Source organism: Theropithecus gelada, chromosome 14, assembly GCF_003255815.1.
Source record: "Theropithecus gelada isolate Dixy chromosome 14, Tgel_1.0, whole genome shotgun sequence".
NCBI lineage: Eukaryota > Metazoa > Chordata > Mammalia > Primates > Cercopithecidae > Theropithecus > Theropithecus gelada.
Genome location: NC_037682.1, coordinates 121,570,283 through 121,584,216, shown reverse-complemented (window position 1 = coordinate 121,584,216; position 13,934 = coordinate 121,570,283). Strand labels below are relative to the sequence as shown.

The 13,934-nt window shown below is 55.8% G+C and overlaps 1 protein-coding gene across 2 annotated transcripts in view; it reads left to right on the top strand.

Moving 5' to 3' along the window:
- Positions 1 to 535: 535 nt before the first annotated feature.
- Positions 536 to 13,934, top strand: part of ADAMTS8 (ADAM metallopeptidase with thrombospondin type 1 motif 8) — a 24,162-nt gene continuing 10,763 nt past the window's right edge. Inside the window, exons 1-5 of one of the 2 annotated variants that reach the window (XM_025357099.1) lie at positions 943 to 952; positions 1,193 to 1,957; positions 10,232 to 10,471; positions 12,426 to 12,561; positions 13,148 to 13,315. In XM_025357099.1, coding sequence (XP_025212884.1) covers positions 1,241 to 1,957; positions 10,232 to 10,471; positions 12,426 to 12,561; positions 13,148 to 13,315 — 1,261 coding nt within the window. In that variant the 5' untranslated portion in view covers positions 943 to 952; positions 1,193 to 1,240. Of the gene's footprint in view, positions 1,958 to 10,231; positions 10,472 to 12,425; positions 12,562 to 13,147; positions 13,316 to 13,934 lie in introns of both variants that reach the window. The other variant, XM_025357098.1, reaches the window with a different exon arrangement.

Below are 13,934 nucleotides of genomic sequence, written 5' to 3'. Positions count from 1 at the left end.
CTCTTCCTGAGTACTACCCCCTTCCCCAGGGGGCAGCGGTGACATGGGACAGAATGAATTCACCTCTTACACATTTGTACCTGGGGCTGTGGGCAATGCAGTGAAAGGATCTTACATGAAGTCCCGGGCAACTAGCAGTATCCAGTAGAGAAGACCCTTCTCAGGGACTGGAGGTCTGTTCCCCTCCTGGGGAAATGCTGACTTCCCAACCTCACTGCTGGTAACTTACCACTGTGCTGGCCTCTGCCCCACTTGCCCTCTAACATGGCAGTGAGAGTCCCTCTTAGGGTTAACCAGGTGGGTTGTTTTTTGCTTTGTGTTTGTTTTCCCGATCTTCAGTTTGGAGTAAAAGTTAGGCAGGCTGTGCAGTAGTGATGAGAGGAGGGCATGATTTCAGCATGACCTTTTCCCCTCTCTCTGTTGTGCTTTACAATGAAAAGCTCTGGAACCTTCTCCCCACACAGTCGGATCTCCGGAGGGACTTCAGGGATCCGAACAGTGTGGGGCTCTGCAGTCGGACTCTGCAGGGATCTGAACAGGGTCGCTGAGACCAGTGCACGAGCCTCTTCCGAGGATGCATCCTGGACTCTTGGCCGCAGAGGAGGAAGCGGCTGGGGTCTCCCAAGGACTCTATCTAAAGGGTCAGTCCAGCATGGTAGGGGTTAACGTGGGTCCGCGCGTAAAGGGAAGGAACGAAGTTGGAGTTGACAGTTCAGGGGGGAGGGTGGCGGACGGGTCTCGCTGCCTGATTGGTTTTGCATTTCATCCCAATTTTTTTTTTCTCCGCTCTCTCCCTCTTTTCAGTTTCTCTCTCTGATCCCAGGGGAGGGGAAACGGGAATAGTGAGAGATCAAAAATAAACCTCTTATGTCAAGCCGGGAAGGAAGTATAAATAAGAAGGGCTCGGCAGCCCACTCGGTGCTTCCCGGGGCGGGGAGGAGGCAGGAGGCGGCTGCGCGGGGCTGGCGCGGGCAGGGGCGGAGGACGGGCGCACGCGGGCCGGGGCCAGCTGCTCGCGCTCGGCTCGGGGGCGGCGGCTCGGGAGGAGCGGGCTGCGCCAGCCAGAGGGGCCGCCGGGGGAGCGCTCCCGCCGCCGGGCCCTGCGGGCCGAGTCGGCCTTGCATCCGATTGATTCCGCTTTTCCTGGAGAGAGCGGCCGGGCCGCGCTCGGCCAGCCAGCACCTGCCCGCGCCGGGCGGGCTTCTTCCCTCTCCCGCGCGCAGTCACCGCCGCAGCCCCCATGCTCCCCGCCCCCGCCGCCCCCCGGTGGCCTCCGCTCCTGCTGCTGCTGCTGCTGCTGCCGCTGGCCCGCGGCGCCCCGGCCCGGCCCGCAGCTGGGGGGCAGGCCTCGGAGCTGGTGGTGCCCACGCGGTTGCCCGGCAGCGCGGGCGAGCTCGCGCTCCACCTGTCCGCCTTCGGCAAGGGCTTCGTGCTGCGCCTGGCGCCCGACGACAGCTTCCTGGCGCCCGAGTTCAAGATCGAGCGCCTCGGGGGCTCGGGCCGGTCTACCGGGGGCGAGCGGGGGCTGCGCGGCTGCTTCTTCTCCGGCACCGTGAATGGGGAGCCCGAGTCGCTGGCGGCGGTCAGCCTGTGCCGCGGGCTGAGCGGCTCCTTCCTGCTGGACGGCGAGGAGTTCACCATCCAGCCGCAGGGCGCCGGGGGCTCCCTGGGTCAGCCGCACCGCCTGCAGCGCTGGGGTCCCGCCGGAGCCCGCCCCCTCCCGCGAGGACCCGAGTGGGAGGTGGAGACGGGAGAGGGTCAGAGGCAGGAGAGAGGAGACAACGAGGAGGACAGCGAGGAGGAGAGCCAAGAAGAGGAGGCAGAAGGCGCTAGCGAGCTGCCACCGCCCCTGGGGGCCACGAGTAGGACCAAGCGGTTTGTGTCTGAGGCGCGCTTCGTGGAGACGCTGCTGGTGGCCGATGCGTCCATGGCTGCCTTCTACGGGGCCGACCTGCAGGTAGGACTGAGAGCCTCCTCCAGCCACAGTGCCCGGAGGCCCCCCAGATGCCTCCCAGCGTCTCTAAAATCTCCCCTTCCAATCCCTCTGAGAAAAAAAAAAAAAAAACCCTTCCTGCTCATCTTTTCCAGCCTGACCCCAAACGAGATTCTCTCCTTTCTGAGAAAGAGCAATAACTCTTTTCTGAACCTCTGCCACCCTAGCTCCCTGCGCCCCTACCCCCAGGTCCCTTCCAGTTTCAAGTGGGCTGCAGACGCCCATCCCTCTCATCCGAATCTCCCGCGGCACGTGGCACACTGCCCCGAAAGTGGGTATCAACGCACTCCCCTGCACCTGCCTCTCCCAGCAGAGATGAAAATTGAGCGTTTAGGAATAGCTCCCACTCCCACCCCTCAGCCCTCTACTGCCTCAGATCTGAGAGGCTCCCAGGGAAAGGCAGATGGGATGGAAAGAGATGGCTGTCCGATTCCCTTGGGTATGGAGGTCGCCATAAGCAAAAGACATTGTTTGAAAGGAGCTGAACCTGGAGAGGGGCTGCCCAACTTCTGTGCAGCCAGCTGGTTGTGATCAATGGGGCATGAACTACCTTGCCAACCTGGCACTCAGCCTCGGCAGAACTTGGCAGTGCCAGCAGCCAGCACAAGAGGGAGGGGCAGAGAACTCCTGCCCAGGGGCTCAGCCCAGGAACTGAAGCTTTGGTGGAAACGCGAGGGGAGCAGGGGCTGGGAGGAGCTCGTTGGGTGAGTGTCTCTGGTAAAGCCAGACCCACACCCAGCTGCCCTTAGCCCAGACACAGCTCTTACCTAAACAGGGTTTGAGAAAAACAGAGTCCAGGGAACGGATACCTAACCAGACCGTTTCTAACTAGATGAAAGATGGTGCTGACTCAGCAGGAGGCGTCTGTGTTGCCCTAAACCCCAATTTCTCCCCTAAAGACCAAGTGAAGGCTTTTCCAGGAGGAAAGGAGGGTAAGGTTTCCAGGAGAGGGTGCTCTTTGCCCCCAGGGAGCACAAAACCAGAGATGTGCCAGGGAAGGAAGAACTGACCTGCCTAGGTCATAGTTCCCTGAAACAGGGATCCTGGCAATGCAGCAGCTAAGCTGACACTTTGTGGTGATGACTTTCTTGGCCCGGACCCCATACTAAGCTCAGCCTGTGCCCGACTGCTGGGGGCCCCAAGGGCATAGGCATCGCCTGTGCAGAATAGTCCAGACAAGGAGGCCTTCTGTTTCTCATCCCCATCTTTCCCACCCTCTATCACTGGGAAAGGCGGGGTAGGAAAGACCCAGGGAGAAACAGATGCATAGGATGGGAAGGGCTGTGGGTGACAGTCCACATGGCTGCTCCTCTGGCTACTGCAGGCGCTGATTACACCCCAGGCAGGCACCCATGCAAGCCCGTGTGGTATTTGCTTCCCCCGAAGCACCGCAGAGCAGCTCCGGCCCGCCACGGCAGTCTGCCTCATGAGCTTTGGGTCACACTGATCTAATATCTGTTTCCCTGCCTGCCCTGAGAGCAGGGAGCACCAGCCCTCTCCTCTGACTCCTTTCTTTAAGCAAGTACTAGAGAGTGTGGCAGGAGAGGGGTGAGAAGAGGGCTTCTTCCATCTCTTTAGGACCCCCACACCTGACTCCTAGGGGGCTCCACCAGAAAGAAGCTAAGATGCACCCATTGCAAACCCAGAGTGGGGTGCTGTGCCCCTCTATTTCCACACACGGAACAGATTCTGACATTTGCCTGAGAACCAAAACATAGGAAAGCCAACAAGAACTCTGCCAGCAGAGAAAGTCCGTTTTTCAGCCTTCAGGGCCAGACTGTCTCACTCTCTCAGCTGATCACCTGGATGCTGGAGATAACTGAGTATTTGCCTCAGGGACATACTCGCATCTCCAGACATTCTAGCTATCTAGAGGCAGACACGGTCTGAGGCCCGGCCCCAGGATGCCCCGGCTACTGAAGCAGGAGACTCTGCTGGGGTTTGCACCGGTTTTGTTCCCTTCATCTAAAGTCCAGGTTTGCTGCCCCAGACAAGTCGGCTTCCTCTGTGTCGGAGACACCCAGGCATTGCCATCCTCATGAGACTCCTGAGCGGGCGATCTGGCTCCTGCGCGACCCGCTCCCCATCCCCCACAAACACGCATTTCTGGACCTTTCCCAGCTGCACATTGGCACCTGCACACCCAGCCAGCCCACCTGGACCAGGACAGCACAGCAAAACAGGCATCGGGCACCTCTGAAGACCGAATTCCTCTCCGTAGGGGGGTGGCTTCTGAGTCTCACCTGGAAGGAAAGTCTTCCCTCAGGGAGACCAGCCCCGCCACCTCCACCCTGGGTCTCATGTCCCAGCCCACCTGCACTCCTGCTGCCCCCGTGGCGGGTGGGGGAGGGACTGAGGGACAGCTGTGTCCAGGACCACCTTCGGGCCCCTCTGCTGTGATGAGCTGACCAGCCTCGGAGATGCTGCAGGACAGGCGTGCCTGTCTCAGCTCAGTCTCCTGGGCTTCCGAAAACAGGTCCATGAGCCCAGCTGAGAGAAAGAATGAAAATCAAGTTCCCGTGCCTTAAGACCTTGCCTGCCCACACCCACCTACTGCAAATGGAAGCCAGTCCTTTATGTAGAGACCTCATTCACACAGAGGGAAGGCACTCTGGGGTGTCTTGGTAATCAGGGGTGTGTGAGGATGAGAAGAGACTTTACCCCTCTAGGACTTAGCATTCCTCATCTGTGAAGCAAGACACCTGGACGAGGTGACCACTCCCGGTCTCAGCACCTGTGTGGCTGCTTCCTGATGAGCCGGTCTTCTGGAAGGTTTAGCCACTCTCTGAGCATGTTCAATTCACAGCGTGATTGCACACACGTCACCTCCATGAAAATACCTGTGACCGGGGCAGAGGGAGACTGCACAGCTCACAGGGGACACATGGCTTCCTCAGGATCAGACAGCACTGATCAGGATCAGGAGGTGGCAGGGCTGGGCCTGCAGCCCAAGTCTCCCAAAGCTGATTCCTGAGCACTGTTATCCCACCAGGCAGCCTCTTTCTCAGGATGAGCGTCTGTGGCTCTGTCGACCTTCTGATACTTGCTTATGTTGTGGGAGTGGGTCCTTAAATCCAGCAGTTCATAGCCGTCCAGGCCCACTGTGAGGCCCTATCCCGCGGAGAAACCACCGTGGAGGCTGAGAGAAAGAATGCGCCATTGCCGAGGCTGGTCTCACTGTTAAGCGACAATGAAGTTTTCCAGAACTCTGTCAATTGAGTTCACTTAATCCCATGACAGAAGGGGCCCAGGCCTCCCACCTTCTTATCTGGTTTCAGAGTCAAGGAGCTCAGACGGAGGGGCCTTTCTGAAAGGAGGGACCACCTGGGAAGACTCCATTAGCTCAGTCTACATCCGGCTGCTGCTCACTGTCCCCCGTGTGAACCCGGGGTGGGATGGAGTGAGGGGCAGCGTGGCAGTACCCACTCTCTCCAGCCTGGAACGACCGTCCCGCCAGTGCTTCTGCAGTGAGCAGAGTTTCTGAGCCCTCTTCTTAGCAGAGAGGCTCTGAAAAGTGGCGCTCATCTTCCCAAAGGCCCAGCAGAACACTCGCAGGAGGTCAGATTCTGGGAACTGACTTCAGGGTCCCCAGAATGTCACAGCCATCTCCATGCTCCCTTATCTGCGTGCTCTGGGGAAAATGTCTTCCACAAGACACTAGATACTAAAGTGGGCATGGAGTCTAGGTTGTCCAGCAGCGTCCCAGTTTCTACCTGTTCTGGCATAATTATTAATACTACTGTCTTTCGCTCTCAAGGGTATCCTGGTTTGGATGACAACAGAAACAGATTCATGTGCCCACACCCTCCGCTCTGTAGCTACCAGGGAGAAAGACAAGCGTTATATGTGCGTGAATGATGTGTTTCCCATTGGCAAAAAAATGCATCTTTTCCATCCCTTATGTCTGCTGTAGTTAGAATGATCAAAGATACGGAGTATTTCCCAAAGAAAATGTTTCACTGTCCAAAGATCGCCCCTTCCCCATCCCCCAGGAGGTGGGGTGTGCATAGGCAATGACAGGCGGACTTGCTGCTTGCAAGCCTTGGGTTTGCTTTGGCTAGGCTGTAGTTTTCCTTACAGCAGCAAAGATGGGTGGCAGTCAGTGCAGAGACTAAGAACATAGACTTTGGAACGGAATAGAAATAACGTAGAGTCCTTGAGCAAGTCACCTATTTCTCTGAACCTCGATTATTTCAGGTAGGAGCAGTTATACCAACATCCTAGCCTTGTCTTGGGGATGAAACAAAATATGGAAGGCACCTGACCTGGTGCCTGGTTTAGAGGAGATACTCAGCAAGGTGTGGCTATGGCTAGAGTTGCCTTCAGTGATGGAAACCGTTTGTTAAAGTGGGGAGGATGGGCTAGCCCATGACATCAGAGTGCCGGCCACCACTGTTTCAGCTTTGCTGTTCCACACGGCAGAGGAATCTTCTCTTTCAGTTTGCCCAGGCTCAGCGGTGAAGGCTGACTTGTAGTTCAGCGTGTGTGCTTTGAAGAGGCGACATTGCCCTTTGCTGTTTGGAGAACAAGAGGAGATGAAGGATATGGTGCAGGTCATTCTTTTCTCCTCTCACTTCTTTCCTCTCCCTCTGCTTCTCCATCTCCACACCCCCAGCTCAGTCTCAGGCCCTAGAGATGTCAGGAAGGAAGAGGCATTGCACCAGATGCTGAAGCAAGGGCTCCCCAGGGCCACTTTTCCTCTCCTGGCCTCCCACTAGGCGTGCCACAAGGGAAAGCAGTGGAGCTGCAGGTGAAGCGCAAACCGGCTCGGTGTAATGACGACATCGGGGCGGGAGGAGGCCGGCCCGTCCCCATCACCCACCGCAGCTGGCTTCCACTACCATGGGAGCTCTGAGGAAGGAATCTCCTTGTTCGTATCTCAAATAACCAAAAGGTGCTCCGGCCCACCCAACAGGCCAGGGTGTTATTACTATTAATTTTTTTAATCCATTATTATTTTTTTAACAGAGACAGGATCTCACTATGTTTCCCAGGCTGGTCTCAAGTGATTCTCCCACCTTGGCCTTCCAAAGTACTGGGGTTACAGACATGAGCCACCCTGACTGGCCTGATGTTCATCTCTATTCCAGGCCCTGGGGTCACTCATACAGGAGCAGACTCCCTAAAAAATGCCACCTCTCCCTAACAAAAGTTAAGAGTATGGGATCCCCAAGTCATTTAAGAGCAGATCATTTGACACCCCAGCCGGGCTGACTATGGGCTCCCACCTACCTGTCATGGCTTTGGGGCTGAGGCCTCTCCTCCTCAGGGGGGCCAGGACCCTGTTCACATTTTTCACACGCAGCCTGCACTGGTGCAGGGAGCAGGGAGGTGTAAAGCGGCACCAGGAGGTGGAGCAAGCCATCTGACTTCCTCCTTGACCAGCCGCAGGCCTGATCCCCATGGGACTCTAAGTCAGGCCTGTCCTTTGAGCCTCGGGGATTGGGGCAGAACCAAAGGCTCACAGCCCTGAGGTCACCCCCCTCACCCAGGCTCAGTGGTCCTTCTCCCTAGCGAACTGTGAGACGCACCGCATATGTGAGGCATTCCTGTGGTCATTTGTCAGAAGAGCGGACTGGGAGGGGAAAATCAAAAACTCGGTAGAACAAGAGATAAGGAGAGGTCAGTGGGATCGGGAGCGGGGATTTGGAAGGGAACCCTGGGTCACGGAATCCTCCTAGCCTTCTTGAAAATGAAAAGTATCTTCTGAGACAACGGCCAGAAGGACCTTCAGATGTCCTCAAGTCCAGCCCACCCCTTGAAGCTAAATGGCTCTGAAGCCAGCCCTGCCTGACAGCTACGCACTGTCTGGAGAAGACAATGATATGAGCAACCTGAGCTGCAGAGAAGGAGCTCTCTGGGAACCTGAGGGCCAGGAAGCTCCTTGTGCTGTCTTGCCCTGATCTTCAAGCAGTGGTTTATCCTGCAGGAAGATCAGGGGTTAACCCTCGCCTTCCTCCAGTCTTCACTGAGGACGTGAGCACTGCCTTGTCTCTCACTCAGCCTCCCTCCGATCTGCTCAACGTGGGCACACAGACTTGCCCCAACCTCCCATCTTTGGCTCCTGGTACTGAGCTGTCTCAGCCCCAAAGCTTAGCAGCTGGTGTTCCTTAGCTTCACACCTTCGTTGTACGACCTCATCTCCCCCAATTTGAGATTGTGAAACTGGACTCAACAGGAAGAAATCTTGTGATGACGGTCGCAGTTTGCCTCAGAAGAAATTCCAGGGGTTGGTCCCTGGCCCATCAGACCCTGGTCCTTCTTAGAGAGATGAGGATACTGTCGGCCTCCTGGAAGCAGCAAAGACCCAGCCAGGGTTCGTCTCGGCAAGCCACCACTCCTCAGTGCTCACCCCCAGTTGCATAATGATGTGATTGCTTTGTTTCCCTCCAGAATCCAACTCCAGGGGCAAGTGCCAAGTTTCAGCCCTGTTGATAAGATGTTTCCATCAGCCGAAACACTGCCGGAGTGCTTGACGCGCCAAGTAACCTGCCAACCCCTGCTTGTAGGGCTAACAAAATACCTGGCACATTGCCTGCGAGGTGAACGGACAGATCCCATTCCATTCACAAATAATGGGATTCATCTGGAACGCCCACACATGGCCTCACCCAATGGAATGTCCCTCTCTACCCTTTCCTTTCTCCTCCTTCCACTCCCACCTTCCAGACCACAGGAGAAGCGGAAGAGGGGCTCCCGAGAGGTGGTGATCTAGGGATCGGAGAGGCAGGGCAAGCAGGTGCTGCCCAGCTGACCACACTCCAGGCTCAAGGAGCACCCACCTCTGCCCCTGTGTCTCCCCTTCCACAAAATGCTCAAAGAGGGCCACTTCAAGGGGTCGCCGAGGCAGGAGAGCGAGTTCCCATCTGGCCTCCTCTCCAAGCCTTGGAATCCAGTGGGGGAGCAGTTGGCAGGCCAGGGACAAGACAGAGGCCAAGCAGTGACGTACGTTCTGTTGGCCAGCCTGGGTGGAAGGGAGAGCAGGTGAGATCCTAAGCACGTGGGTCCGCTTAGGCCCACGGGAGCCTCTCAAGCCCCAGTCAGGAGGGAATGAACCCTTCAGGGCTGTCCAGGCAGACACCAGGAAGCCAAGCCCTGGAAAACCTAATGAGAGCACGGTGGACCTCAGAGACAGGCACACCCGGGCTGGCCTCCTGGTTTCAATAGCTGTGCGACCTTCGACGAGCTCATTTGCATGACCTTCCTCATTCAGGAAATGGAATTGCAGCACCTTCTTCATAAAGTTACTGTGAGAATTCTTTGAGGTAATGTGGCAGAGTAACTGTTGTTAGGAGTGATTATCACAGCAAAGTTTTCAGCGTTAACAATTCCCACCCTGGCCGGGCGCGGTGGCTCAAGCCTGTAATCCCAGCACTTTGGGAGGCTGAGACGGGCGGATCACGAGGTCAGGAGATCGAGACCATCCTGGCTAACATAGCGAAACCCCGTCTCTACTAAAAAATACAAAAAACTAGCCGGGCGAGGTGGCGGGCGCCTGTAGTCCCAGCTACTCGGGAGGCTGAGGCAAGAGAATGGCGTGAACCCGGGAGGCGGAGCTTGCAGTGAGCTGAGATCCGGCCACTGCGCTCCAGCGCCGGCGACCGAGTGAGACTCTGTCTCAAAAAAAAAAAAAAAACAAAAAACAATTCCCACCCTGAAGAGTAGAGTTACCCCAACAGGCAGCAGGAAAATGCTCAGCTGGATTCTAAGAGGGAACTCTACTAAGCTTGAGCGCTCAGAACTTTGTTTCTGGGCTGAGGCCAGGGATGGGTGGGGGTGGTGGGCAGGGAGACAGTGTCAGGTTGAAGGCAGAATAAGCCATGCCGTCCAGTAGAACTTTCTATCTGCACATTCCAGTACAGTAGCCACGAGCCATATATGACTATTGACACACTTGAAATGCACTATAAATTTAGGGTTTTGGGTTTTAATGAATTTGGATGTAGGTCATCCCATGAAGCTGGTCTGAATGTTAGACGCACAGGTTCGGAGCAAGGCAGGTCTGGTTTCAAAGGCCGCTGTTCATGCATCAGCTTTGTGACCCTCGGCAGGTTCTTGAGCCTGTTTTCTCACGTGCAAAATGAAGAGAGTAATGCGGAGGCCTCAGGGGTATCGTGAGGCTTTGGTAAGAATCCGATGCTCAGCCCCATAAAAAGAGGTAATGGCAGCGGACAAGCCAGGCAAACGGCCCCGAGACTTAACCCTTCACTCTGCCTCTTGTCTCCTCCTTCCTGACAGAACCACATCCTCACATTAATGTCTGTGGCAGCCCGAATCTACAAGCACCCCAGCATCAAGAATTCCATCAACCTGATGGTGGTAAAAGTGCTGATTGTAGAAGATGAAAAATGGGGCCCAGAGGTGTCCGACAATGGGGGGCTTACACTGCGCAACTTCTGCAACTGGCAGCGGCGTTTCAACCAGCCCAGCGACCGCCATCCGGAGCACTACGACACGGCCATCCTGCTCACCAGACAGGTCCGTGCCTGGCTCCGGAAGCCCTGGGGAGGAAGGGAGACGGGATGGGCAGATCAAAGGGAGGACCACGAGGCCTGCCCAAACATGGGAAACGTCTCCCTGCTGGCCCCAGCTGGACGCCAGAGCCTCATGCCCGGAATGACGAGGAGGAGGTCATGAGGACAAGTGTGAGGTATTTGCAAGAGAAGGAGAAGAATCTTGTAAGGGCTGTCTTCCAAAAGTTTGTGACCAGCTGTCTCCTGAGGTCACACATAACAAGAAGAAATGGGCTCGAGCTGCCGAGTGAGAGATCTGGGTTTGGAATGAAGAGAGTAGTTCTAGCTGCAGTGGTTGTAAAACATGGGGCAGGTAGCCAGGGGGTCCCCTCAAGATTTGCCCACAGCGGGAGGGCTGCCCACCTACACGGCGTGATTTAAACAGACAGCTTCCTGAAAGCAAGAGAGTGATCATGTGTGCCAGGCCCTGTCTGCTCCTTCAGTCTCATAACGGCCCCACCGGGCAGGTCCTGGTGTTATCCCCATTTTGTAACAGAGGAAACAGAGGAAACTGTAACAGAGGTGCAGAGTGGCCGCACAGCTCTCTTGCCACATAGTGGCATAGACCAGCCAAGACAGTGCTGCTGTAGGGTCATGTTCTGAACAACCATGCTGTCCTGTCCCCTACAAAAAGCCTCTGAAGTCCCAGCCAGCCTCAGGATGCAGCCAGCCTGGAACATAGAACAGGCTCCTTCACATGAGTGGCTGATGTGAAGACAGACGGAGATTTCCTGATCTTGTTACTCAGAAATCCATCTTGATAGCCTATGTATTTTATATTCTTTTTTGTTTTTAATTTTGTTTTGTTTTGTTTGAGACAAGGTCTCGCTCTGTCACCCAGGCTGGAGTGCAGTGGCACAATCACAGCTCACTGCAGCCTCTGCCTGCTAGGTCCAAATGATCCTTCCACCTCAGCCTTCTGAGTAGCTGGGACCACAAGCACAAGCCACCTCACCTGGCCAATTTTTTTTTTTTACTTTTTGTAGAGACAGGTTCTCATTATATTGCCCAGGCTTGTCTCCAACTCCTGGGCTCAAGCAATCCACCTGCCTTGGCCTCTCAAAATGCAAAGATTATAGGCTTTAACAAAACAAAATTTCACAGGTTACTCTCCAATTTAGAAAGATGGGGGGTGGGTGGGTGAACTGTCTTGACCATAAACACAAAAAGAACCAATAAAGCAAGGCCACTAGGTGGGATATCCAGACACGTTGAACCTGCTGTTGCTTCCCCCTCCTTAAAAAAGTTCAGCCGGGCACATGGCAAGCACCTGTAGTCCCAGCTACTTGGGAGGCTGAGGTGAGAGAATCGCTGGTGCTCAGGAGTTTGAGGCTAAGTGAGCTACAATTACTCCTGTGAATAGCCACTGCATTCCAGCCTGGACAACATAGCCAGACCTCGTCTCTAAAATTTAATTTAGGCTGGGCGTGGTGGCTCACGCCTGTAATCCCCGCACTTTGGGAGGCCAAAGAGGCCAGATGGCCTGAGGTCAGGAATTTGAGACCAGCCTGGACAACATGGTAAAACCCCATCACTACTAAAAATACAAAAATTAGCCAGGTGTGATGGTGCACACTGGTAGTCCCAGCTACTCGGGAGGCTAAGGTAAGAGAATAGCCTCAACCCTGGAAGCAGAGGTTGCAGTGAGCTGAGATCATGCCACTGCACTTCAGCCTAGGCAACAGAGCAAGACTCCATCTCAAAAAATAATAATAATAATTTCATTTAATTTAAAAGCTCAATAAACACAGGTGATGCACAGGCCAGCAAGCACTTTATGGGATGCTCCGTGGTCCACTCCCACGTGCACACTGGCCACCCCTGGCCCCGGAGGCCTGCAGCACACCACACACACACACACACACACACACTCTCTCTCTCTCTCTGATGCACTCTCTTGCTCTCTCGCCACCAAGCAGAACTTCTGTGGGCAGGAGGGGCTGTGTGACACCCTGGGTGTGGCAGACATCGGGACCATTTGTGACCCCAACAAAAGCTGCTCCGTGATCGAGGATGAGGGGCTCCAGGCGGCCCACACCCTGGCCCATGAACTAGGTAAGATTTGCCTTGCCAAAGCCCACTTCACCACATCAGCAGGAACTGCTCTTCCAGATCCAAGGTTGCGTAGATCCTAAGGAATATGCAGCTATTCCTCGCTTAGGAATAGCTCCTCATGGTTTTGACAGAGTGGCTGTATACAAACAGATACCGCGCTTGACGGAGCTGAACACAACTCCACTCCCACCCTGAGCACGTGGCCAAACACCTGATGATCACAGGTCACCCGATGAATGCCAGGACACCAGACGGGTGCTGGGGTGGAGGGTGGCGCTGTGCACAAGCTAAGCTGTAGATCTGGGGGAAGAACATTGGTCCAGGGACTGTCACGTGAGACAGCAAATAATAGAGCTAGATCCAAATTTAGGACGGGCTGAGGCAGAAAATAAAGGGGTATCCGTGTTTCTCAGTCATCTGAGAACACGTCCGGGAAGAGCAAAGTGCAAGGGAAAGCCCAAGGCAGAAATCTTGCGAGGGTGAGGGGTGGCTGCTCCCCTGAGGAGCTCCATCTCTGGTCCTAGCTGGGCCGGGTGGGGCGCCCTCGGGCAGGACAGGGCAGAGTGGACCAGGCCTCTCTTCCCAGGGCACGTCCTCAGCATGCCGCACGACGACTCCAAGCCCTGCACGCGGCTCTTCGGGCCCATGGGCAAGCACCACATGATGGCGCCGCTGTTCGTCCACCTGAACCAGACGCTGCCCTGGTCCCCCTGCAGCGCCATGTACCTCACGGAGCTCCTGGACGGCGGGCACGGTAGGCACCGGTGACCCCGCCCTGCTTGTTCCCGTGGGCCTCCTTCCACTGCTGCTGACACAGGGACCCCCTCCAGCAGTGCCTCCTCACAGGGCCCTTGGAGCTGAGTCCCGGCCAGCCTCCCATGCTGGGGCATTCACACCACCCCCGAAGTCTGCTCTTCCCGGCCCCAGCTTCCAGCAGCAGTTCTGGGCTAATTTAGATGAGTCACAAAGCAGGGGGAAGTCATCTGAGAAGGTTGTCTGAAGGAGGAGGGTTGGAGCAGCGCTTGAAGGAATAGAAGCACACAGCACAGAGGAGAGACGAACCTACAACAGCTCAGGCATGGCAGAGGCAGTGACTGCGTCCTGTGAGAGCAAGAGGGCGGGGGACTGGTTCAAAGGACTGGAGCCAGGTGTGGGGCGTGCGCTTGTGGTCCCAGATACTCGGGAGGCTGAGGCAGGAGGATCACTTGAGCCTAGGAGATCAAGGCTGCCAGTAAGCCGTGATCACGCCACTGACTCCAGCCTGGGTGACCGAAAGAGACACCATCTCTTGAAAGAAAGAAAGAAAGAGAGAGAGAGAGAAGGAGAGAAGGAAGGAAGGAAGGAAGGAAGGAAGGAAGGAAGGAAGGAAGGAA